This window comes from Blennius ocellaris (genome assembly GCF_963422515.1).
Source record: "Blennius ocellaris genome assembly, chromosome: 5".
NCBI lineage: Eukaryota > Metazoa > Chordata > Actinopteri > Blenniiformes > Blenniidae > Blennius > Blennius ocellaris.
The window spans coordinates 22,915,226-22,942,426 of record NC_137654.1 but is presented as its reverse complement, the minus strand read 5'-3'; the positions used below and the strand labels follow the sequence as shown (position 1 = coordinate 22,942,426).

General features: G+C 43.3%; 1 protein-coding gene across 1 annotated transcript in view; it reads left to right on the top strand.

The window, feature by feature from the left end:
* Positions 1-986: 986 nt before the first annotated feature.
* Positions 987-27,201, top strand: part of fgd (faciogenital dysplasia) — a 60,663-nt gene continuing 34,448 nt past the window's right edge. Inside the window, exon 1 of the mRNA XM_080496170.1 lies at positions 987-1,239. Within this exon, the coding sequence (XP_080352296.1) occupies positions 1,218-1,239 (22 nt within the window). The 5' untranslated portion in view covers positions 987-1,217. The remainder of the gene's footprint in view (positions 1,240-27,201) is intronic.

The following is a 27,201-nucleotide window of genomic DNA, read 5'->3' as shown; positions in this document are numbered from 1 at the left end:
TCTATTAATATTGTAATGGCCAGGATGCAAACAATGAGTAATGGGATTAATTTCTTTTAGGTTGCCTCGTAGAGACTTTCACCATAGAGTTGTGGCAACCTGGATTCAAACACTGGGTGTTTTCTTTAATGGACAGCAATGCCAATGTTAATCTTATCTGGGATGAATACTGTGAAAAATTACAACAGCTGTGAAATGCAAGAAAACACCAATATGGGCTATATTAAGCTGACATAAAAAAAAAAGAGAACGTGCATGTTTACACTATATGTATTCTCTTCAGGAGAAATGTTTCCCACTGCAGATGCTGGAGGCACCGCAGCTGACCTTTACTCAATGGATGCAGCATGTGAAGAAGAGTACTCTAAAATACTACTTTTGCGTGCATATGATAAACAACAACTGCAATTGATACATTCCCTATTACTTCTTCGAACGGTTTAAGAAAAAGGGAAACTGGAAACTCTAAATAATCAATTAAAAGAAGAGGAGAATGCCTGTGCGGTGACTTGGAAACGCATTGCCAGTCCACATTCGTGCTCGCGGATTTTCTTTTTCTTTTTTCTTTTTTCTTTTTCCACGCTAATAGGCAGATGTGAAGTTTTCAGAGCAGAGCCATCGACTGAAATAGACCTCATCCTCTCCGTGCCTTCACGTGACATCCCGTGTCATGCCCCCGTGCCGCCGGGCAAACCCGAGAGAATGGCGTCAAAATAGAAGAAAAAAAAATTAAGACGTAAAGGAAAGGCTCAGACATCTGTTGAAAAGTGGACCCGTTGGTTGAGAGGATTAAATTAATTTTCCTTCTTTCTATAGTATTTATTTTAGTCTCAATGAATGGGGGCTCTCGTGCTCGCGCCTCGCACCGACGGGAGCGCGCACATTCTTTTTTTTTCTTTTTTTTTTTTCCTCCAGCAGCTCGAGAGGAGTGAGCTCGAGCTGCTCCGTCTCCGGAGAGGGAGGAGAAAGGACTGCATGGAGGAATATACTCTTTTTATTCTGCACAAAAACTGACCCGGATAACAACTCTCGCGTCCGCTTGGAAACAATGAATTGTCCTTAGCTGGTTTGTGTATGTTTTTTGTTTGGTTAGTAAACAGAAGAAAAAAAAACAAAACAAAAAGGTTGCGCTCTGAAGTGCAGAAGAGTGAGGAGTTTTGTTTCTCCGGGAGAAAGATTCGAGCAGAGAGGAAGACCGGAGAGGAAATCTGTGCAAAATGCAAGGGGGTTCAGCCACTGGTGAGTGAATATAGTCTTTCTTTGTCTTTCCTCTTTAATAGAAAATACAAACTATGTGCGGTTTTCTGAAGTTGTTTCCAAATGGCCACGGCCAGTATTGCGCACAGGACCAGAATTCCAAAATGCTTTCGCCAGCTGTCAACGGGGCAGCTGCAGGCCCGCATCAGCTCCAAAACAACGGGAGAAGAAATAAAAAAAAAAATAAAATAAAAAATGAAGTTGCTCATTTTTTCTCTTCTTGCTGCTTCACAACTGAGAGGAGCGAATAAAATGTGGAGGCTTGAGCTGACAGGGCAAGAAGTGGAGAGCAAAGCTGTGCCAAATGCTGAGAGAGGGAGATCTGACCTCACTGTTGCCCCAAACCCAGGCACCTCTCTCTCTCTCTCTCTCTCTCTCTCTCTCTCTCTCTCTCTCTCTCTCTCTCTCTCTCTCTCTCTCTCTCTCTCTCTCTCTCTATCTAAAAGTGTGGATGACAAGAACTCAAACTGTAACCACACTGAGTAGAATGATAAGACATTCAATGTTTGTGTGTGTGTGTGTGTGTGTGTGTGTGTGTGTGTGTGTGTGTGTGTGTGTGTGTGTGTGTGTGTGTGTGTGTGTGTGTGTGTGTGTGTGTGGGCTGCTCCAGACTCCCTGTGAGGAATGTGATTTGAGGAGTTGGAGGACACACACAGTGTGTGTGTGTGTGTGAGATGCAGCTGAGATTAGGACTCTGTTTAAAGTGTTTGTGAGTCTCTTGTTTGTTTGTCCATCTGTCTCTTGTGATTGTCGGAGGATGTTTTAGGTGTCAGAGGAGGAAGAGGAGGAAGAGTGTGTGTGGTTTCCTGTCAGCATTGTGGGCCGCCACAGTACAGCCAGTTGATGGCGAGATACATTTGTGGGAACCTCTGTTTCTTTTCCACCACAGTCTCAAAGAAGTGATGTTGTTCTTTGTCTCGTCATTATTTGCCGTGTCCAGATTATTGTTCATGTGTTCACGCTTTGTGTTTGTCTGAATGACAGATCTGGGACGGCTGGTTTAATAAAGCAACCGCAATGAGGAACTGTAAGAAACTTAAACTCCATAGAAAATTCAGCTAAATCTCAAGATCTTTTCGCTGGTGCCTCAGAAAAAGAAAAAAAAAAGGACGCAGACAAAGAAGGGGGGGGGGGGGAGGATAAAACTGGAGAGAATGTGATGGAGATGAAGTGCTGATGGGACGGGTATCGGCCTGCAGCAGAGGTGAGCTATGCGGAGAGAAAAAGAGAGGGTGTTTGTTGTGAGACTCATGGGAGGAATTGATCTGCCGTCCTCCCTGGCTGACTTTCTTTTTTTCCGGCAGTCCGGCTGTGTATCGTGTCTCTCTCTCTCCTCTCTCTCTCTCTCCCACACACACACAGATATTCATTCCCAAGGCTTTGCCTGTTTTTTTTTTTTCCTTTTTACATTTCCCCATTTCTCTCCCACACTGTCCCAGATCAATCTGCCCCCTCACTACTCTGCCTTCAACCACCCCCCCCCCCCCCCCACCCCCCCCCCCCCCCCCCCCACACACACACACACACACACACACACACTGCAACTGCCATCAGATGAAATATTTTCCCTTTTTTTTCTTTGCTGGAGTTTCCTCCGCTCTATTTCTTCCACATGGGAACCCAAACCAGCCTGCGCTCTCTCTAATGCTTATTTTTGTGTGTTGTTTACGATGGGAGGGTCAGAGGGTTGTTGGCTGCTCGCATTTAATCATTGGAGAATCTAATAAAACAAACCACATCACAAATAAACTGCGGTGGGAGAGATAGTATGCCTCTCAGTTTGAGGTCCACCTCAATCCTCAGACTTGTTTCCAGCTCCATAAACTTTTCTGACACACTTTGCCCTTCGCTCTCGGGCACCGTGTTTGCTCGACATTTCCCTCAAAAGTGCGGCGGACGTGTCCTCCTCTGATGTAGGGCAGCGGTGGTCTGTGAGATGCTCCAGCGCCGACGTCCTGGGTTCGGCTGTTTAGGTTATTTATTATTAACAAAAGCTATTCGGCCGGTCCGTGTTTAACCGAGCCAATGTAAACATCTCCCCTCCGTGTTAGGTAAACACACGGCACAGGAGTTAAAGATCAGGATGGTGAGAGTTTCATCCAGCAGTGTTTTGGGTTGTTGATGAGTCGATGGGTGACCAGGACCCTTCAACATGAAGTAATTGAAGGCAGTGATTATATGCTTTTGAACTGTCGTGGATCGCGAACCTGTCCAAGATGGGAAGGAGGAGTTGGATTGAGGAGTATAGAAGATAAATGGAGGCGTGACTTGATAATCCTGTTGTTCCCAACCTTTTTGTCAAGGCTTGTGTGTGTCGGTGCGAGTCGGACACATCTGTCAGCATTGGGCTTCATGTTTATGCAAAGTATTGATTAGAGAGGATTGACACAGCCAATGGGCAATCTTTTAAGGGACTTCAAGGAAATGAGGTTGGGAACCACTGATGTAATGCTCAGTGGGTTGATATATGTACAACAAATCCAAAACAATGTTTCTCTTTCACACATCTCCGCTTTACTCAATATACTGTTTCTGATTGCAGTACGATGGACAGTGGCTCGTGCTGTCGCCTCACAGCAGAAGGTTCAATCTGGTGGCCAATGGGGTTATTGTGTGTATGTGTGTGTGTGTTTTGATTGTCTGTATCGGTGTCAGCATGTGAATGACTGTACGGAGTGTACCAGCCTTTTTAAAGTGGGTAGGGGAGATTGAGGAGGGCTGACTGAACTGACTGTTAGTGTTGGCCGATCAATTGTATTTCCATATCAAGAATCCACAATAAACAGTGGGGAGGGATTTCCGAGATGAAACTCAACCTGCTGTCAGGTGAGGTCGGATTAACAGAATATGTGAGATTTATTGTGGGTCAAAGAAACAGTCAAAAGCCAAACATTGACAGTTCATTTGTAATAATAAGTAAGTTATTCAATTTCTATATAATAGAGACTAAACTTGTTACACGTCAGTTTTTGCTCTGCTTATGAACCGATTGTTTTAAACAATCTCCCCAAGTGTGAGTTTTTCTTTCTAGATCTGCAGTAAATCCTGCAGAATAAATGTTGTGTTTGTAATTCTTGGTTGAAGGTCGCCGATCAGTTTTCTTCTTTAGTCTCAGTTAGACTTTTTAATTCAAGAATCACTGGCTATAGTAACTGTGGTCATCGGCCTTAATCTGTGATGTTGAAACATAAATGATTGTGTGTAAATGACTTTACAGTTATATGAGCACTTCATGCACGTTGATCAATTCTGGAATACAGATGGTTAAAGCATAAAGAGCAGAAGCTTCCAGCTCGGATAACACTGCGTCATTACATAATGCCCGTTGGAGTATATCGTAGCAATGATGATGTATGTCGTTTTTCTTTGTCACTGTTTCAGTCATCTCATGAGAGAAATATCCAACTCATTTGTAAGTGGGTTAATTAACTGTGTGTTATTGGCTGATTGTGGTCGGTGAGTATTAGCGACCTGCCACAGCCAATAAGGACATGCTGCTAAGAGTGATTCAGATCAATGAGCTAAAAGGCACCAAATAAATGTCTTTCAGCTGAGCGGAAACGGCAGAGTTGAATGACATTGATCATCTTGTTGTGTTTTCCCAAGATAACACTTAAAAAAACAGCCGAGCCTTGGATTAACCCAGTGTTGGTCAATGTGAGTTCATATCTATAAGCCACAGCTTTACTTTACTTCTGACTTCAGTAAATCTTGTTAAAAATCTTGCATGAATTCTGAATAATACACACAATACGCACAAATATCTACATTTGTAAGAAACAAACCGCAGCTAGTTTCCAGTTATATTGCGTGCTTCACAGAAACTTATTTCGTGGATGACTTCACAACAGGCTCACGTGGCCGCAGCTGTGCGTCTTCCTTCAAAAAAAAAAAAGCTAATTTGATGAACCAGCTCAATAAACAGAGCTTCAAATTGTGGGTGTGATTGCCTCCATTAGTTGGGGTTGTTCTGTTTCACGTACACAATGTGCAACGGCTGATCTTTGACATACTTGTGAAGAGGTACAATTTGCAGATACGAGTCCATAATGCGTCATTTGGGCTCCTGTCTTCACTCCCCAAGACTCCGTGCTTATCACCAGTGACTACTATCACCGAACGCCGACGCAGAAGCAGAAAATCTACTGATTAATGCCGACCAACCAATCTCTCACACATCCCGACGTCCTTACACTCCTCCGTGTCTTTTTTTCTTTATCTGCTTGAGTGTGTGTGTTTAAGACGGCATGACTCAGTTTTCGAGCCGCTCAGAAGCTTGGGGCTCTTTCCCGGCTCGCCTGTGTGTCACATTGATTTCCTTAATGGTGGTCATGTGTGAGTCCTGCTGTTGCTTCGGAGAAGACGTCTCTGCACTCGGTGTTCATGTGTGAGCTGAAGAGAAGCCTCAGTCACAAGTCATCGACTCTCTCTTCAGTCACTTTTTCTGCACCGTCACTCCGAAAAATAACTTCTTCTTTTAGTTTTTGCTCACTTTGATTTCAGTTCTATTATACACAGCAGACTCGCCAGATAACCATCCAGTAGGTTTTTTGTCCGGGCTCTGTGACATCGTCCCGACATCCTCACCTGTATAATCAACCTTCAGTTTATGTTCGTGACCTGTAATAGGCTGTTTCATTAGTCTGTTGGTACGGGGTTTATGTTTGAGTCCGCCTTTTTCTCCTGATAAGATAGCGGTTTATTCATTTGGTGGTGAGACAGTAGTCTGGTGTGGCATTTGAAGTCGGTGCTACCAGAAGCAATTGTTGTTTTCACGTACTTTCTCACTGCAACAGTTACAGTGAACACTGTCGTTGGAGTGACACTCCTGTTTAACAGGTTCCTGAGTCATTTGCAGACGTGTTGCTTTGACAGGCGTGTGTCCGACTCCAAAGAATTCCTGTCATGTAATTATGCTTCTGCCATAATTGAAAAAAATCCAACTCGTCCGCACCTAGTTTCATTTTTGAGTTAAAAACTATGTAAAGCATTCAGAACATTATTGACAATTCTCTTCAACCTGTGAGAGACATTTCATTTTTTTCGAATTCCAGAGTAACCCTGACAAAGTGACAAAAATTGTGATTGTGATCCATCCTCATTCCACACAGCTTTACCCAACTCACACACATGCAGCTTGGGTTGATCTGCGGAAGAGCCAAGACTGGAACCAATGATATTCTCACTGTGTGCCAAGGGTTCTAATTATGCTACCCCACCATTTGGTCATATTTCAGTAGCAAAATTTTAAAAATGTAAATCCCAGAAGATGTAAATATTTGATGTGTAGTTTGAATACAAAACGGACAACAGCACCCACCAGTGACCCGATTGGAAAATGAAATAATTTTCAGCATTTTTACCATTTATGTGTAAACAAATATTATTTTCAAAACGTGAAACTTTTCTGAAGCAAAAGTGCAAATATTTTAAGTTTTCACTGAAATCTTGTGTTAAAGGGGCCCCTGTCAAGTTTCATCAGAAAGAAATGTGTTTTTGTTTTTCTTGATATTTCTAATCAATGGAATTCAGATTTAGAAAAATACATATACTGTATTACAGTAATTTGATATAGAAATAAACTTGCCAATAGATGGACAAAGAAGTGACTCTCAAACAGAACCAGAATAACTTAATAAAATTGCCAAGAGTCAAAAGGATAAATGCCAGTATTGATTATAACAAAAGAAAAGTATTATTGTGAGAGAACTGCAGGTATAGTAGGAATATTTATGGTGACTAATTTGTCTGTCAACTAAAAATTTGAATCAAGACAAATCTGTTCATCCAAGAAAGATTTTGCACGATTTATTGTAAAGTATTTTAACTGGAGGTTTATCATTTGGAGTTCTATCACGGTGCATTTAGGCTTAGTATATTTCATTGACTTCCTGAATTGTTTTCCCCTCGACAATATAAAGTGGAAGTGTATCGTGTGAGATCTTTGCCATGATGAACTTCATTGTAATCCCAGACTGGATGAGATTACAGCGTCTCTGGGTAAATGATGGCGTGTGGTTATCTAGCGCATTAGCAGCTGCAGCTGTGTTTCCATGCAGATGAAGATCCAAATGCTTGAGATGAATGCGGTTGCACATTGCTCCAGTGGAGGGAATATATGTATAAAAAATGTTTTTCTTTTTGTCAAAGCCTACGTGCTACCTTGTTTTCATTTTGAGATGCAAGTACTGCCAAACCGTGCTGCTCCATCCAAGAAGATATCTCTCCAACTTTCCACCGGCGTATTTGTTGCAATTGCCATCAACTCAAGCACACAGGGAGGGGGTGCTGCATGATGGTTATAGCCCCAACTAGTGGTGGATGGCTGAATGACAGTTAAGCAATAATTTCATTTTTGTTCATAAACATAATAACTTTACAGTAAAAATTTAAATTTAGTGTCTTGCCAAAGAAAGACACTTTAACACATTAACCGAGAAACACAATTTTTTTTTTTTTAAGACAGGATTGTCCTAACAATTGGGCCACAGTATGGTTGACATTTGTTGCTTTAAAAATGAAAAAACCTACAGTGTGGTGTTTTTTCTATAAATGTTGGCTTACCACTTTTTGAGGATGGCTTCCATTGCCTGGGCTGTCATCTTTTTGTCAGCGAGGTGAAGCTGACTAAGATTTCCCTTCAGACCATCGCACAGTGTGTTCGTGATGTGGAGTTTGACGGGAGCAGTCGCGTTGAGTCAAAAACTGTTTGGTATTAGGATGTTTCTGCTCCGAGAAGCAATCTTTCCTGCACAATATGTTTATACTGGAGGTCTCTTGGTTGAGGGTCTGGCTGACACACACACACACACACACACACACACACACACACACACACACACACACACACACACACACACACACACAGAGAAGGCGGAAGTGACCTAGTTTTCTTAAATGGTACCAACTGTTGAGGCCTTTTAGAAATGAGCAGAATTACTCGGTGTCACCCAATAAAGGCCTGACATGTCAGATGTTGAGCATTCCCCCAATAGACTAAATTAATCTCATCTCAGTCGTCTGCATGTATCAAATTGTAGTATAAGCCAGACGATCGTCTGGGCGACTTCTAAGCTTCGGAGAGTGCGGGTGTTTTTTTTAGGATAACTGAGTGGCTCTCAGTGAGCACTCTGAATGTGGGAATAAATACTTGGAATCAGCAGTTTTGCTCTGAGATCTGAGTTCAGTCACCTTTCACACCCTTAAAGTTTGTATCTCAGTTTAAGGGCTGGGAGGTTGATTCCTCCGAGGGCCTTTTCTTGTGTGTCTGTGTGTGTGTGTGTGTGTCTCTTCTGCAGTCTGGTGTCTGTCTGGCTTGGACCTACCCTTTGAAAAGGGGGAATTTTCCTGGGAAAGTCATATGGAAAGAAAAAAAAAAAGGCCTAATAGTAAAAGCATGTTCCATTCTGTGTGTGTGTGTGTGTGTGTGTGTGTGTGTGTGTGTGTGTGTGTGTGTGTGTGTGTGTGTGTGTGTGTGTGTGTGTGTGTGTGTGTGTGTGTGTGTGTGTGTGTGTGTGTGTGTGTGTGTGTGTGTGTGTGTGTGTGTGTGTGTGTGTGTGTGTGTGTGTGTGTGTGTGTTTTATGAGTTGAGCCCCTTTCTAGCACACTGAAGGCATTGTGTTTTTCCTCTCTGATCATCAGAAAAGCGGGCTCTCTAGAATCGGGGCTTCCTGTACACACAGGGGTGAGGCAGGGGGATCCAGGGGAGGAAGGCAGGGAGGGAAAAGGAGGAGGGAGGAAGAGAAACTACCAGGTGAAGGTCGTATCCCGGTTAAATGTTGACCATCAGCAGTCTGAAAAAAATAAGTGCACTGCAGTTGTGAAGGGCAGCCGCACATGACTGGGAGGCAACAAGCTCAAAAGGAGACGATTGAGTGGAAAGTGTTTCCCACTGTTTGTTTTGTCTCTTTGTCTGTGCAGAATACATTCTGGTCATAATTTTCCCAAAGACAACAAGGTTCATATTTCACCTCTTTCTACAACTGCCCACAGATCCCACAATGAATTTGTCCATTGTCTGCATGTGCAAAGCCTGATATCCTGATATGGCTTATTCTCCTGTGCCGTACTCATCCGTCACTGTCCAAAAATATCATAAGAGCCACACCACTGCGGCCATTGCATTGTGCTGGGTGACACGTTTTGATGAAGTGCTGTAAATTCTATCCTGTGTAATAATTCTGCAACTGAATCTCCTCTTCCAGCAGTTTTTGCAAACATATACAGGTCACACTGGAGGGTCCATGACGGGCTTTTCACATTTGTACAACACCGCTTAGGCTGCTTTTTGGCGTGATTTATTTTTCATGAATACACAATACCCCCACTAAATATCTGGAGCTGTATTGTTTTATTTATTTTATTCATTTTCCAATATTTCATATATATATTAACAATGATTTTGGTTTCTGCATGAATTTTGCAAAATTATAAAACTGTTTTTACTGGTCCTCAACAAGTTCATATCAGTCACTCTCAGGTGGTGTACTAGCATCCTTAGCTCTATGTTTGAGCTCTTCCATCTCTCTGTATCTGTATCTCTATCTCAATCGATATCTCTTTCTCTATCTATATATCTCTCTCTCTATGTCTGTCTGTCTGTCTCTCTCTCTCTCTCTACCTACAAACGTCAATGACAACAAAATTATCGAAGTATTAATTGTGAAAACATATTTAATAGTTAATTCAGCCCATAGTACTTTTTAAGTTAAGTTTCACTCATTCAGAACATTTTAAGTGGGTAGTTAATAAGAAAAAGAATCACTGGTCTGCACAAGCACTGATTATTCTGTTTTTTTTTTTTAAGTCAAATATCAGTACAAGCCACAAAGGCATTGTGTAAGGTCAGTGGTGGTATCTTCACATCCATTATTTATGAAGTTGTGGTTCTCTGAGGTACGTAAATCCTACACAGACTCGGAAGGATGTATAATTTTTTTTCTCCCAAAATTCAATTATTTAATGAGCAGGAAGAGGTACAAACACTCTCTGTGCTGGTGCATTCAAGGACACTCATGTGAGTGAGCTGCTGAGAAGTACAACACTGAAGCCAGTCAATAAGTGAGCGTGGCCATGTGAGTTTAGTTACTTCTCGTATCAAGCGGCTGCTGCTTGTCAGTCAGTCAGTCATTACAGGAAATGTTGTTGCATCTTTTAACACACCACCGAAAACCCTTCGCGTCTTCACCACATGACGCAACTGTAACAGTAATATCAATTTCCCATCATGAGTCTCTGCAAGCTGAATTTTATCTCACACTGAAATGATACTGTTAGCTTCCTGGAGGTTGGAAATCGATTTATAATTCGATATGTTACCCTTCAGAAACAATCCGCAGAGTGGGAAACGTACGCAGGCTTTTAGGCTCCTCTCTTCCACCTTAAATCTTTGGTGTTGTTTTTTTCTCTCCCCCCTCCCCTCAAGCTCCTCCTGATCACCACACACACACACTCCACATTCACACACACTCACCTGATGTAGCCGTAAACCATGTCGTAAATGTCTTCCTAGTCGGGCTGATTGCAGCCAACAAAGGCGGCCTGTGTTCAATTCTCCATGCTCTCTCCCCTGGGTGCCCTCCCAGCCTCCACTCCGCTCCGCTCTGCCCTTCTGTTGTGATTAAGCATTGTCTCTCTCCCTTTCCTCTTCCTTCCTTTCGGCCTGTGTATTTTTGTTCCCAAACAAATCAGGCAGAGCGCTATAGATCCTGCTACTAGAAGCTTATACGACCTGGCCAACACTTTGCGCATTTGCTTTGCTCAACACTTCACACTCGGCGGGCCGTGCGCATGCAGCCTCGGGGCCCCGTCAATCAGCAGGAAACTCTAAACTTCTCCTCATCTGATCCCCCCCCCCCCCCCCCATCTCTTCTCCCCACCACCAGTCTTAGCCTGTCACCGACTAGCTCCTTTTGAAATGCCACATCTGTTTGAACAGGGCTCTCATTTAGTGCCGTACCACAACGTGAAAGTATTGTATTGCAGGCAGTGTTTTTGTGTCTGATGCATAGATTTTATGTTCTTGACATCGACTCCACAGACTGTTTATGCAAAAAGAGAAGAGATGTTGCTTTCACTGGAAAAGCTTTGTGTTGTGGTTTACTGTGGCTGCATCTGTGCTCTGAGTGTCACCGCTGCCACACTGTTTTTGTTTTTTAATATAACATTGAACAAATAAAGAACATTTAATGGTTCTCTATTAAAATAATGTGTATTATTTTAAATAGTCACAAACTGTGCTTTGTCACATTTTCCAAAATCTTCAAAAGCTATTTTGGGAGACTGAGTGTACAAAGGCGATTCTACCAGTAGATGGCGATGTTATGCTATTCTCACGACAAACTGTAGACGAGGAGACTCTGGAGGTCAATAAAATAAATCTCCTGCAACACATTTGTGGATATTTTGTCGGAACAAACACCTTTTCAATTTCTTTTTGAGTTACGGTGTGAATTTCCCTCTTAAAACCTCCACGAGACATGTTTAAAAGGAAAAAGACAAAATGATTTTGGTTTAACGCCCCATTCCAATGTTAATGGAGCTCTCATAATGCATATTTTAAAATTTGTGTTCAATATCAGATTATAGGCGGCATCAACCAAATAGTTTCTGTCATTGACTGGATTTAAAATGCCCTGACTGTCATTTTGATGAATGAGCAGATGCTTTATTGACTCCAAGGAGGAGGTGAAATTGTTTGTTTCGAACAGTACAAAACTAAAATGCTGCAGCAGACCATAACGCTCCGATGGCCACAACAGGAGTTGAGAAACGTGAAACGTTTTCAAAGATACTCGGGGCAATCTACCTGCCAAGTCATCCTGATAACGGGAAGGAAGTCACAAGCTGAAACATTTACTGTTGGAGGAGAAGTGACATGCATATCAGATGTTTCTGTTAAAAAAAGACCACTTATAACGTAATTTAAAAGTGCTCGTGCACATAAATTAAGCCATGAAAATATTAATTGGCGACAATTTGCCCTCAAGCAGACCACTTTAGTCAAGTCCATTGAGTAATTAGTTGATGTAATGAACAAAATGTTTAATGTCTTTGAAAACGGCTGCTTAACAGGAACATATATTGACTTGTACATTCAGGTTGTGATTCCGGAGATAATGACGGTGCTCTCTGGTGGGTGATGGCGACGCCGTCTCTGGGGTCCAGGCAGTCTGGAAACTGATTTGGTGGAGCCGCTCTCGTTCAGGGTGACACCGAGGTGCTTCACACTGAAGGTCACCCTGGCAACAGCAGAGCTGACTCTCCACCATCCCCTCTCCTTTCTCCCATTATAGTCACTGCCCCTCGGCAATTTGTCATGCTCTGCCTCTGTAATGACTTTGTGAAACAAGATCGCTCCTCTTATATGGGATCTGGACTGTGACCGTTTTAATGGCTGCAGTTTCAAATGTCTACTACTTTTAGTTAAAACTTTCTCTGCACCGCTGTTGGCGCTTCTACCTGTACACATGCCATTTGTTGAAAAATATCTCTTGGGGATTTAAAACTTGGACGTTTTCTATGATGCCCACTTTGCTGCACCACCGTATCCCAGCATGCCTTGCCCTTGTGGACCTCTCATCACAGGACAGCCATAACACCCCGAGTCTAATGAGGAGATGAGAGCAACATCCACACAGATGGATCCTGTTCCTGTGGCCCAGTGTGGATTACCTTCCTCAGACGGTTATTTCAGGCTTATACCTTTTTCTTTCTGTCTCTCTCTTTTTTTTCTTTTTTCTTTTTTGGTCCAAGCCATAATTCCCTAACAAGCTCTTCATTAGATTTACATCGATCCTGAAAGGTCAAAATGTAATCAAACAACAAACTGCCGCAGGCTGCTTGACAGCTGTTTTAGTGCCCATCTGTGTGTGTGTCTGCGTGTGTGCACGTGTACGCATCGAGCTGTTTTTTTTTTTTTTTCCTTGAAAAGCTTGCCCACTGTCCGGTGGCTGCTTAACCTGCCCAGAGCTAAATTGTCGCAATTAATTTCTTTCCAAAAACCACCGAGAAATATGACTTGTATGAACTGGAGGTTGTCAAAATCCCATCCATTAACTGTGCCGTTCTTCAAAAGTGAGTGATGAGTGCCATTAGTTTAACACACACACACACACACACACACACACACACACACACACACACACACACACACACACACACACACACACACACACACACACACACACACACACACTGGCCATCAGCGCGATCCTGCCTCCTCTGCTTGTATCCAGTGAGCAATAAACCAAAACAGAATAGCTCAAAGCACATCCTCTTCCTCTAATCTCTCCGACAGCTGGGAGAGTGTGCCAGCAATACACTTTTAGGTAAAGCACTCATGACCACAACAAGCTTCAACCCTATTACAATAAGTAGCTTGTGGGCTTGCATCTCAGAGGATTGCATCATTGTTGTGTCTTATTTAGTAAAAGAAATATGACTTGAGTGCTGGCCTCGGATGCAGTGATTGTGATACAGCCCGGCCGTCCCGAGGAATAAATACGTCAATTCATTCACAAAGATGTTTCACATTCCATTGTATTTTTCCCCCAAAAATTTTTTCGAAGGTCTAATGCAATAATATGTGCTGGAACTTCCTGCTTGTGACTGTGGGATGCAGGTTCTCAATAATGTACTTACAACACTAAAAACATTCAGTCTCTTGTCTTTATTTATGGTGAAAAACCTTTATGGGTCCAACTTGCTCGAGTTGTCGAACAGATTTTCCTCCAGGTAAAGTCGAGCCAATAAACACATCAACAGCTGAATAGTGTTGGTTCAGTGAAGCGTTGATCATTTTTCACACTGCTCCTTTGGGTGTGCTTCACTTTGCCTGCGTGTGATCCGTCTTGTCACAAAGCTGCTGGTGACAAATGTCCCTTAGTGGGGACGTTTCCATCTGAATCTGACACAGTGGTGTATCTGCCGCCCCTGCACACATCCAAGGTGACACAAGACATGAAACTCGAGCTCATGATATCGTGTGCTGGTGCTCGGTTTGCAAAGGCGAAAGCCAGAATGGACCGTGGAAACGACGGGTCGTCGAGGTGTCTTTCTTTGTTTGCAGGAGGCCGTCGATGCAGGGCCGTCTGAGGCGAGCTGCCCTCGCTCGGCTTCTCCGACCCCCACACACACATCCCATGATTTCATTAAATTTTCTGCTCGCATTTTTTTTTTTCCCTTCCCTTCCTCATTTGAACTATTTTTATTTTTAACTCTCTCTTGTTTCTCTTCCTATCTCTGCCGCACAGTAATCTCTACTGAGCTGTGCATAATCACAGGCCATCTGGGCGCTGTAGGGAGAGATTGAGCCCGCAGCTCGTCAGATGACCAAACCCTCCGTGGGTGTAACACGCTCGCGCATGCATCCCGACAGACGTGCACGCGGAAAGTTATGTTGCACAGCCGCACCTCTAATGGCTACAAACCGTCGAGGGTTTTCGCTTTGTTCCATCACACCTTTCAGGATCAAACTCAAGGACGTGCACACCATCCAAACTAAAAGCTGCAGTGTAATACGGTGTAATAACCAAGAGCAGAGCATTTGAAAACAAATCACACCTCTTTCAGCGCTGCCTATCGATTGTTGCTTAGTCTCCAAAACCAACAAAATAAGCCTGACGCACGTGTGAAAGGTTCATTATTTTCAAATTGTCCAGACAGGATTTTTACAAAACACAAAACAGTAATCTGACCTCCAGACAGGCACCCAATCCATATAACACGTCATCCTCTGTGATCGCTGTCCGGTTTTTTATTACATTTTATATAATTGTTCCCTGGATCCCCCGCTCATGTCATGAACAGAAGAGCTCACCGAGATCATTAGAGAGATGCGGGCTGCAATTTATTTTTCATTAACAGATGCAGTATTGTGGAAACATAAAAACAGCAGCAGATTCTCTAATTATATCCGAATTGTTTCTCAACGACGAAGCCGCTCCAGCTGAGAATGTAAAACAGACGATTCACCAGAAAACGTCTATGTTACTTTGTAATGAACAGATTTTCATTTGAATTTTACCATTTTAAATCAGATCTCACACTAAATAGACAGTATTGATCATGGCTTAATTGCTTTTTTACATTCTGGTATTCTATTGTTTGTTTGTTTTCCTCCCATATGCCACACACGCGAGAGGGAGGCTAAATCAAAAGATGGAAATGTTGTTTCTTTTCTGCTTTCTTGCCACAGTAACTAGTAACTCAATGAGAGGATATTGTGTTTTGGATGTACTTTTGATGTGTTTCTCTGATGTTGGAACAAATCCTATTCAAACTGTTCTTCTTGGCAAAGATTTCGTTCTATAAAATGCGCAGATACACGCAGATTTTTTGAGTGTTTGATTGACCGGTGTCATATCCAGTTATAAAATGGATAACAAGCATTCTATATGATAAATGATGATGTTCCAAATACGGGTTGTCAAACGTTTGACCTATGGGCTAAAACTGGCACGAAGGGGCTCAACATTATTTTGTTGACATATTTAAAAGCAAAATCAATATCCACATAAAAATTTTAATAGATTGTTTTTTTTAATTGATCTTATATAATAAATGTATTTGAGAGATAATTGTTCCTTATGCTTGTGGTCTTGTGTTTCCTCACTTTGGACTCACTTTTTGCTGCATGTAATCTATGAATTGATCAAACTCACAAAGACGCCAGAACAATTTTCTTCCATCAAAGTAGCTGCTATTCCTCTCTTGTCCATCTTTGCACTATGTTACCTATATTTTTCGAGATTATTATCCAATTTCCTTGCAGCTCCTGCACAGTTAAGATCAGTCTCGGATGTGTCTCGCCCCGGAACTAAAATGAGTTTGACACATTAATTCTAACTAATTAATTTCACCCTGTTTAAATCCAGACTTTCCCTGCAGGATATCACTTTTCAGCTGCTTCACCATGTTTTGCCATTATTCTTAGGGGATCCCCAACTGCTCTCTCTTTTTTTTTTCTTTTTGCTCTACACCCATCGCTGCCACCATGCCCCTGGGCCAGGCACCCTGAAGCCGTCATGGCACCACTGCAGAAATGCATTTTCCACCACCAACCACCACCTGCCTGCAGAGCCTTAACTGAGTGTGACGGCGGTTCGGGTGCATTGAGTTTGTGCCGGGGAGGGTAACGCAGATACCCGGATTATGCTCGGCTCCAACCTCTTTGTAATTCAGATAAGACCTCTCAGCTCCAGTAGATAAGTTTAAATATTAATAATGAATTAAAAGATTCTCCACTGGGTTAAATATTAATGGCTTCTTCTTTAAAGGGAGGCTTTGACTCCTGAGAGCTGGAGGGTGACAACTGGCTTGCTGGAGTAATTTAAAACATCTCTTTGATTTTTCGTGAAGTGCCTAATGTTTGAGGAGTTAAGGTTGAGACGTCCGTCGAGGTCAATATTTGAGCAATTTGATATTTGTGAATGACCGTTATGCCAGAGCTATAATGGTATACAAAAAAAAAAAAAAAGCAACACTTAAGCTCACCTGTCTTCATTCATAACTATAATCTAACTGTATTTGCCTCTGAAAGCATAAATTGATCCTTCCATTGAATCTTTGTGAGTCTAATTCCCCTCGGAAAGCTGATCTGGAGGCTTAGTGAGTCTAACTGAATGTGTATCAGTAACAGTGGAGGACTGGAGCTGCGTCCTTCCTCGACCTCTGTCTTCTGCTGCGGTTCGTCTTGCTTGTTGTGTCTTCAAGGCACTCCGGGACCTTCAGAGACGTGTGAATGTTTGTTTCAGTTTTTATCTTGTGAACTAATGTGTCTGTGGGAGGTTTGGAGGTTAGGGCTTGGTTTTATTCATAGACATGTCATCTTAATACGCAAGGGCCTGGAAAAACCCATGAGTTGGGTCAATGTCTGAATCAAACTGAGTCAAACTGAATTGTCTGCAGACGACTGTCCTCCTCCTCACTCTTGCGTCGAGGCGACTGAACCAAGTGAAAACTGACTGATCAGAGATATCACACCACATTCATGTACTTATTTCTGTACCGAGTCCCCTCTGAGTCTAACTGGGCCAAGTCCTCCGAGTGTGTGCCGTCGTCCAGAGCTACGGAATGGGAGGGAAAGCATTTGTATGCGTGTGCTTGAGCCAATCAAAGTCGGTGCCGTCTTTTGAAAGCCAGTTGACAGAACTTTGGCAGGCGATCGAACAACACCGATTTTGCATATTGTTGACGGTGTTGTTATGTGTGTCTCTACATTGTAGACAAGCTGGACTCTGGCGAGGGATGAACTATGGAAACATACATGTCATTTTCTGGATGATATAATCCACAGACAGATGGGAAAACAAACACATGGCTTGTTGGCTTCATCTCATTGGCTGACCTTGTTTTTTTTCTCTTTTTTTTGTGCATAAAATAGGGGAAGGAAGCGCATTTGAAACACAGTTGGGAAAAACCAGTCAATGAGGGATATTTTCTGGGGGTGTGTGCCTTTGGTGATCCTGCTGGGCAGATGTGTGACAGATGCCCCACTTGGGTCAGTAGAGCGAAGAAGATTTAGACTGGTGTTAGTCGTCAATATTCCCGCAACAGAGACTGTGAATAATCACCCAAAGTTTCTTCTTTGTGGACAGATGGAAAGAGATCATCGTTGTAATTAGTGAGAGTAGTGAAGGGTGACAGAAGAGCCGTGCCAGCTTGGTACATCTTCAGCCTCTAGTCCTCGTCCGTCAGGCCGTCTCTCGTTCCAGTCTGAAAGAGACTCATTTCACGGAGAATCTGACTTTTAGCCATGATTTCTGCCTTACACATGCTAAAAAGAGGTAACAAGATGGCGAGAGGTTCAACATTCCTCTCTAACCCGCAGCTCACATTCCTCTCTTTGGTGTAAAGAGGGGACATGAGCACCATGCCTCATTAGATAACTCACAAAGGCAAGCCTCCATTCTTATTTGAAATGGGGTTTTCCCTTTTCGGATTGCCCTTCAGGGTGGCTGCTGCAGCTCTGACTCCCCTTGCCTCCTCCTCGACTTCTGTTGGAAGACTTCACCTCCTCAGGTTTACTGGGTCGGGCAGCCAGCTTTATTACTGCAGGGATCAGCACCTGTTCCCCTCCTCCTCACCGCCGTCCAGTGCAATGCATAATTCACTATACTGAGATTTTCAATCAGTTCAGCAAGAAGTGGACGTGAAAAAAGCTCCTGCAGGTGAAGGGGGGATTCATACAGGAGGATGGAGTGATTGTCACTTTTACAAGAAGACAAGTGGATCAATCGGGGCCCATTTAACCCTCTCTCAGCCGCCCTCGACTCCCCTCTAAATTTAAAGCTGTGGCGTTTTCTGAATTTAAATCAAACGCAGCCACCCATCCCCCTCGTCTGCACGTTCTCCATCTCTTCTGCTCTCCTCCTCACACCCAGCTCCAAAGCCCTGCTATCGTTTTGGAAGTGGGGATATTCCAGCAGTGTTTCCATGGTTATCGGTGGCATTCGTCAGTGGGTTCAGAGCCGGTGTCGGCCAGTGTCACCCCGTCTTTCAGGCTGATGTCAGCTATTGAGTTGGGGGGGGGGGGGGGGGGCACGTATATGGAGGGAGGGGGTTGGCTATAATTATATGTGCATATGAAGAGGTTTCTAGCAGCTTGGGCGCATCATCATTACAGCTTTTGTGGTCCACATGTCTGGGGGTTGGGGGGGTTCACAGGGACGTGGATGTACTCCCCAGAGATCTGTGCAAAGTGGCTTCCCTGGAGAGTCAGCGACATGTTTTATTTACACGTCAAACCTACAATTTATTTTAGGGGAAATGTGATGTTTCAAGGATCAGTCGTTCATCAAATTTGGTTTGGCAACAGTTACTAGTGATTTGTTGTTTTTTCCCATTTTTTTTTTTTAATGATTTTCACTTCAAAATCCAAAATGTCGCCAGGACATTTGCTCACTAGCAAAGTAACAATCTGAAATTTTAAGAAGAAAAAGAATGACTGTTAATAATTTCAGTTGAAAGACCTGTCAACGTAAAACAAGTTTTACCTGACAATATTTTGTCTTGCATAATTGAAATTTATCATTCCAATTTGGGGGGGGGGGGGTATAAAAGTTAGGAAACAAAACAGGCTCTTTTTATTTGAAAGATATAAAAGCATTTTCACTACAACACACTACATACATTACAATATGATTATTCATTGATGTGAAGAATTCATTGCTGCTTGATGAACCCCTCCACTTTTGTGGGGCGCCGTGTTTCCAACGAATACCACAAAAATGTCCCCTCAAACCTTTAGCGCGCACACACACACACACACACACACACACACACACACACACACACACACACACACACACACACACACACACACACACACACATGCAACAACTGTGCAGGCACACCCACTGATACTCACACACACTTCCCCCATCTTTCATTCAACCCCTTCTTTCCTTCTCCCTCCTCCACTTTCTCTGTCTCTCTCTCTCTCTCTCTCTCCCTGTCTCTCTCTCTCTCTCTCTCTCTCTCTCTCTCTCTCTCTCTCTCTCTCTCTCTCTCTCTCTCTCTCTCTCTCTCTCTCTCTCTCTCTCTCTCTCTCTCTCTCTCTCTCTCTCTCTCTCCCCTCACCATCCTCCCCATGTCCTCCCCCCTTCTCCCAGCCAGCCTGGGCCGTCATTAGTTTCCATGGTGACAGTTGGGGAGGCATTATTGCCGGCTGAGAACTGCTCCTAGGTTCCTTTCAGAACGGCGGCGGCGACGGCATTGTTTGGTCCGCTGCTCTGAATGCTGTGGGGATCAGGACGGGGTGAGAGAGAAAGAGAGAGAGAGAGAGAGAGAGAGAGAGAGAGAGGGAAGGACAGGAGGAACACGTCTCGTTTTTTTGGGGCAGGGACAGTGTGTTTGTAGATGGTGAGGGGAGGAGGCGAAAGAAGAGGAGGAGGAGGAGGGGGAGAGGAAAGAGGAGGAGAGAGGGAAAGAGAGAGAGAGAGAGAGAGGTAGCGTGGTGGTTGGCGAGAGTTGATGAGCGAACAGGAGTAGTAGCAGCAGCAGCAGCAGCAGCGGCGGCGGCGGCGGCAGACTCATGCCGTCTCCTGGAGAGTACAACTAAAACGTCCAGCCTCCCCTGTTGGCCCTCTTGTGCCTCGATCCTGGACTAAATGGAGCTTTTTTTTTTAGTTGTGTCGCACAGCAGGAGGCAATAGGAACTACAGAGATTTCCGATGTAGAGCGAAAACCGAGCAAACATCAAAGGTTGGTGGCAAACTGAGTTCAGCTGGCGAGTTACGAGCAGTCGCTTCTTCGTCTCTCTGCAGATTTTTAAACAAATGTTTGTCTTTTTCTGCAACCTTGCTTGACTCTGTGCTCTATTGTGTATTAATTTGTGTGTAGCAATTAGTGCTGCTTCACAAAATGCACGTTTTCCTGCGAAGCAAACCTCAGCCTGGGCTCTGTTTGGGTGTGTGGGCTTGCAGCTGTCTGCTGAATGTGGGCTAATTCTTGCTGCCCCCTGAAATATACATGCCAGTCTGGCATGTTTTATTAAAATCCTACATCGGGGGCAATTTTTTTGCGGCCTTGGTTCTTTGATTCTCTTCAGTGTTTTTTCAGGGCATGAGAGCGTATGTGTGTCTTAGTTCTAGTTTGTTTGCTTTATTGTTTCATCTACACTGCAGTGGGTAATTAAGAGTGAGGAGCTGAGCCCTCTGGCTCCGCGAACAAGTAAGATCTAGTGACTCTGCCAGTGTGTGTGTGTGTCTTTAATAAAGCTTTTTTTTTTTTTAACTGACAATTTTACAACTTCCAGTCGATGCAATCTCACTAAAGAGGAGGCTGAAGTAACACACCGATGACCACTACCAGCTCCATGATGTCATTACGTGGCAGCGTGACAAAGATTTGCGAGATGATCTAAGGCTGTACAGATTGCACAGCCGCTCCTTGTGTATATTTTATCAGCTATTTACCTCCAATCAGTTAATGTTTGTGTTCAGTTTCTCAGTTTTTTGGGGTTTTTTGTCTTTTCTTTTTTTGGCACACTATAATTTAGCTGACTGGGGAGTTGTCTCAAGAAGCAGGGAGTCTGAGCGTTTCCATGACGACCGGCAGCAGCTGTGTGAGCCGAGTGTGTGGCAGACATTGTTGCATTGCTTAGAAACTACAAGACTCGGTCTAATCAACGACCTTTTGACCCAGATCAATGGGATGATGCTGAGCCATGCAGCCTCGCAGTCTGGAGTGGATGCATGTGTCTATATACTATATATTATGGGATGACACCGCCGCTGCACATCTGCCCACACTTCCTGGATCACGACAGACTTCACTGGTCACACAGAGGTCTGATCCTCTTAGATTAGAGGAGGTATTACTGTAGAAACAGGCACTTGATATACAGCACTTTAATCATGTTCATTAGTTTGCCTGAAGGTGGTTGGCCTAATCCAGTGTCTGCAACCTTTTGCCACCCTGGATCAACGAGCAAAACATGGCCGTGCACATGTGGCGTGGTGATTAGTCGGGCTGCATGACATCAGGTGAACATGCAATATGTAATGAAATAGTTTAGATTTGTGATAAATACGTGATATGCTGTTCCATATACTCGTACTGGTTTCCTGGTCACTAATTACACTGACTGTGCCTGGGCTACATATCCCCTCCCACAATTTTGATCATAGGAATTAATTGTACTTTTTTTATATTTAAAATCCTATCATTTTTAAATTTGAAAAGCATGCGCAGTGCATGGAAACATTGGATTTCAGTCAATTTGGACTATTTTGCCCATTTGAGTCGCTGGCTGTACATCAAGAATGAATAAAATGAACAGCAAGCAAATAACACGAGGACGATTTTGGTAGACTTTATTTGTGAGATGTAAACCAATGAATGATGTGATTAGAAACCAGCTGTGAACGACCCTGAGCAGGTGACATAAGAAGTTACGTATATTTCTTAAGGGAGTCTCGAAAAGTCCAACTTCTTGCTGGTATGTTGATTTAATAAACATTCAAATTGTTATAAAGGCCTCTTAACAACAACTTGTAATCTCGCAGTCCTGCAAGAGTCATTAACATGCTTTCAAAGCATGCCTCACCTATGTGAGGTAAAACTTTTTTTTTTTTTAATGTAAACGATCTTTTAACTAAAATGACAGTTGGTCATAAATCAGTAGGAGAAAATGAACTGAATCAGCTCCTCTGTGACATAGCAACAACAAATACAGGTAATATTGAGCTGTCAGACGGGCCATAAACACCAGAAGCTAATGTTTATGGCGAGGCTGCCATGTAAAACCGCCTGCACTCAAGGCCAACGCACAAAGTCTCTCACACAGTAACCTTGTGTGAAAGGCAAAAATCCCAGAATCCCTGTGCAGTGGAAAAAGTGGTGAGTCATGTTTCACCCATTTGCCTGCGTCTGGGCAGGTTTACTTTCAGAGAAAGCCAAAGGAAAGCATGTCTTCTGCCCGCGGTGTCCACAAGTATTTAATACAGGGGCGGGTCTGTAACCGTGAGGGCAGCAGTCGTTCGCTGGTTAGTTCTGCATCAGCTCACGTCCTTGAAAAGGCTTCGACATGGAAAGAGGCTGTTGTGAGGTTGTTTCTCCTATTTTGTTCCCCCGTCATGCAGATGTAAACACATCAAAGCCGCGCTTGCGGGATTGTTTGTCTTTCTTTTTTTGTATCTCCAACACTCGATTAAAGAGGAGAAGGCTTACTCTTCATTCAGGTCAGAGTCACTGGAGAACTTGTGGCCGAGCTGACCAAACCACACGCACACACACACACACACACACGCACACACACACGCAGATGCCTTCTTCAACAGTCAGCCCAATTAGTGCGACTCCATCACACTGGTATTTATACCCGCAACTTCCTCTTCACCCAGGGCACCTGGGCTCCTCCGCCACTTAGAGGTGGTGATGGTATTTCCTGTGGCGTTGGCGCCACAGACTGATCCCGTGTGGGTCTGGTGTCACCGTTTTTTTTATCCGCGACCGTCATCTCTTTGTGTCACTTTAAACTTTTTTTCTTCTTCGTAAAAGTACACAAGTGTTTTCCTTTTCAAAAGTGTGCGTGCGTGTGTGTTGCATTTATACGTGAGCGCGTCTTTTACTTCTCCATTCGGTCTGAGCAGTCAGTCGGAAAGTGTTAGGCGCTCTCATGTCTCCACTGAAGCGTGCGTGTTGTCTTTGTACAAGACTTTGGCATGGGACGGAAGAGGAAGGGGAAAAAAGAAAAAAGTCACACGCAAACACATGTTCACAAACAACATTCCCGTCCTGCCAAACCCAATCAGGGGGAACATTTGCATCTCTTCAATCTGACCTCCTTCAAGAGAAGAAGCCATTTGCCTCCACTTCTGGTCTGCTGTAGTAAAATCACAGCTTACTTCAAAAGCTCTGAAGGTCTTGAGTGTTAATGCTGCGGGAGTCTTTGTAGTTGTGTCCTGCTGCTGTGGAGAGGTGGAGGGATGGCGTCCAGAGGCCGGTAACAAGATTTTTAATGATCTTCTGCTGCAGGGCATCTCGTGAGTGCATGTCCAGCACACACACACACACACACACGTGTGTGTTTATATCTCTGTGTACACGCTTACTTGTGTACATGCGAGTCACCAGGCAGTTTTTATTTTCCGTCAGGGATTTTGAGTGGTGAATCTTTTCCTGCTATATTCACATCGGGGGAGGACTTTAATGTTTCCTCGTAAAGTGGGGAGCCGGTACCTGTGCACACACACAGAGCTGCTTGGAGTATCAGAGGAGCTACCATAAAAGGTAAATTTCTAGACAGTAAGCTGTTCTTCGTGATCTCCCATAGCCGGACTGCCGTTTCTCGGATGGATAAATGTTGACACAAGGAAACCAGGAAATTAGAGCGAAACAAAGAAAACGAGTATCTTTTTAGGATTTGTCTGTTTTTCTTGTCATAACATCTGAGATTATGCTAAGTAGAGTTAAGTGGCACTTTAGAAAAGTGATAAATTATTCACAGCATATAGATACACATATGGTGCGGGGGATGGACACACAAAAAGACAGCAGATAAGGGAGCAGTAATTCTAAAGTATTACTTTACGGCTTCATTACAACTTCTTTTGGTGACATCTAATGAAATGTATATTCTATACTGCTTCTTCCAACTCGAGGTTGGTTATTATTCACAACTACAGGCAAACACATTCAAAGGCCTCCAATCTAGACACAAACCATGAATAATTTTAGTGAGAGGCGAGGCTGCTTGCCACCACACCATTCAGCCCTAATGTAATAAATACAACGATATAAGAAAATGTGAGACCATTTTAATATTTTAGCTGTGACAGTTGCAGAGATTTACTCTACTCTTTTTCTTTCTCTGTAAAAATTGTAAACTAGCAACTGCTCGGTTCCTCTTGTATTCAACAATTATAGTAAATTCACAATCCAACCAAAATAAACATTAATAATGCAAATTCTATTTTCGATGTTTGAGAGGTGACAGAGGTAACCGTATTTATTTTATGTGCTTTGTCTGATCTGCTCTTAAACTACAGTGCAAAAGATACATTTTTACCTTTTCCACTGTGGTAAGAATAATTAAGCGCGGGGTGTTCACCAAGACCCTGAACGTACATTTTAACAGCACTATTTCATACAGCCTTGACCAATGGACTGCACACAGGAGCTGCCCTCTAATTAAACACTCCTCGACTTTGAGCCTCATCCTTCAGAACCCCCCCCCATGACCATCTGATGCAGGTAATATAGGTGCCAGATGACAGGTGGGCCGGGCCGCCTGATGCAGGCTATTATGGTGCTTTTTAGTTCCCTCTGTGCAATGACTATAATCTAGCCAAAAGTGATGTGAAAGGTAATACAACGGCCTGTTTGAGACCGGGTGAATTCATTACAATACGAAGTCGGATGCCCTTTGTTATTTCATTTAAATCTAATTCTGAAAGGATCACTTGAAATAAATGAATGGTTAGAGTCAGAAATGAAAAAGGTAACTCGCAAAGCTTAAATAGATTCCAGTATTGAAGGGGAGTTTATCTCTTGTCTGAAGTGTCAGCAATGTGTTTTTAGAAACATTTGCATTTATTGCTTTACGATAATATGGCTCTGCTTTTCCCTTGAGAGCTACATGGGACGTGACTTTAAATTTTCACTCATTCATTGGTGAACAGGATAGATTATCTTGTACCATTTTTCACTGCTCCAATAACTGGTCAGCTTGAATTTGATCAATATTGTCTTACATGAAAGACCCAAGAGGTTTTTTGTTGTTTTTAGAGATATAATTACCCTTGAATTCCAATTTTACACGATTTGAAATGTGTATTTCTCTAATGATCCTTACATTATCTTTAAAATGCATTAATATTGAAGTACTGACAGGTATTGAAAAATAATTGTGGAAAAGGGAATGGAAATAATCACTCACTTCACATTTTTTGACAGTTCTGCCACCATCAAATCCAAATAAATCCTGGTAATGTATCATTGATATCTTCTTATAATTCCCAACCAAATGAGTGTGAGTGTGTGTGAGGTTGTGTCTCTCTCTGTTGATAAACTGGTGACCTGTTTCAGGGTGTATCCTGGCCTCGCCCATTGTCAGCTGGGCGACCATGAAGCAGCATTACGGATGAATGGATGATGGATGAAAAACAGGACAGACAAATACAATAATAAGGATATTTTACCCGATGAAATCAGCCTGACTTTGGTCAATCTTTTCCGTGAATGAAAGTCACTAGAGGATATATTATTGCTTTGAGTGACCATGACTCAAACGTTAAGCACATAATGGATCCTAATGATGATGCATCTCTATTCCAAACGACTTGGAAGGCCAACTTGGTTATAGAATAATCGTATTAACCACCTGACGTCACTTCTCAGTACCTGTGTTGTGGTTCTGACGACTGCCTGCATGCAGCTCTGGGTCGGCATCTCTATTCTGGGTTGAGCTTCCCATGTTTAAGTGTATAAGATGACAGGCCGAGCCGGCTTTCTGTCTCCTGTGTGGGTACCCAAACGTGGCTCCGAGCCTTTGCGGTGCGGCGCTGTGCTGCGGGGGGAAATACTGGAGCCATTAGAGAGGAAACAGGAGCCTTTATTAGTCTGTCTCGTGTACACCTGGCTTCTATAACAGGACTCTCCTTATACAGTGATTCATGTGAACGTGAGATCTTGATGTGTTTTAGCCCTAATGCGCTCATGTTTTTGCTAAATCTGCTTTCTGCAAACTTCAACCTGAAAAGAAGCTTTTGTCATAAAAATGTCTATCGAGGACATTTTTAACTCAGAAAGTTAAATCACATTCATTTTGAAATTGTTTTCTAAGTTGGGCGAGTCATCTCAGGGTAGACGGACTGACAGGAGCTGCTTGCTTCAGACGCCGTTCGCCGGAGACACCCGACTGCTGACGGCGCCTTTTGGGAGCCAAGTGCGACGTGAAAAATATGAGTCTCTGTTGAGTTTATAGTGACCTTTGAGTCTCTGTGTGTATCTTGGTAAGAGTCCAGTGAGTATCAGCACAGGGGAGCTGCAAGTAGGAAGGAGACTCTTGTCTTTACACCCAGTTCCCCCGCTCTGTCTTTCCTTTTCATCGACCCAGCCCCTTCTCACCTACACCCCTTGACTGGATTCAACCAACCCGACTGGGCTGAACTGGACTGCAGGGGGCAACATGTTGACCTGTAGTGGGCTGGGCTGTTGTGCTCTGGGACCTTTCGACTGTCAGCAGCTTCATCCACACTCCCCTCCTCCTGCTAGCATCCGTCCTGCCAGCAACGGATACAGGATGGTGCACAGGCACCTCTCCACCTTATCCACCTCATCCACCTCAATCACTACCACACAACCCTGAAACTGGAGGCTCAAACACGAAAACATAATTTTGTACTTTTTGGTAAAACAAGAATAAACTGTGAGTGTCTCAGTTTTTAATCAATAATACAATAGTAACATATAAAGTGTGATTGCGTTCACGTACTA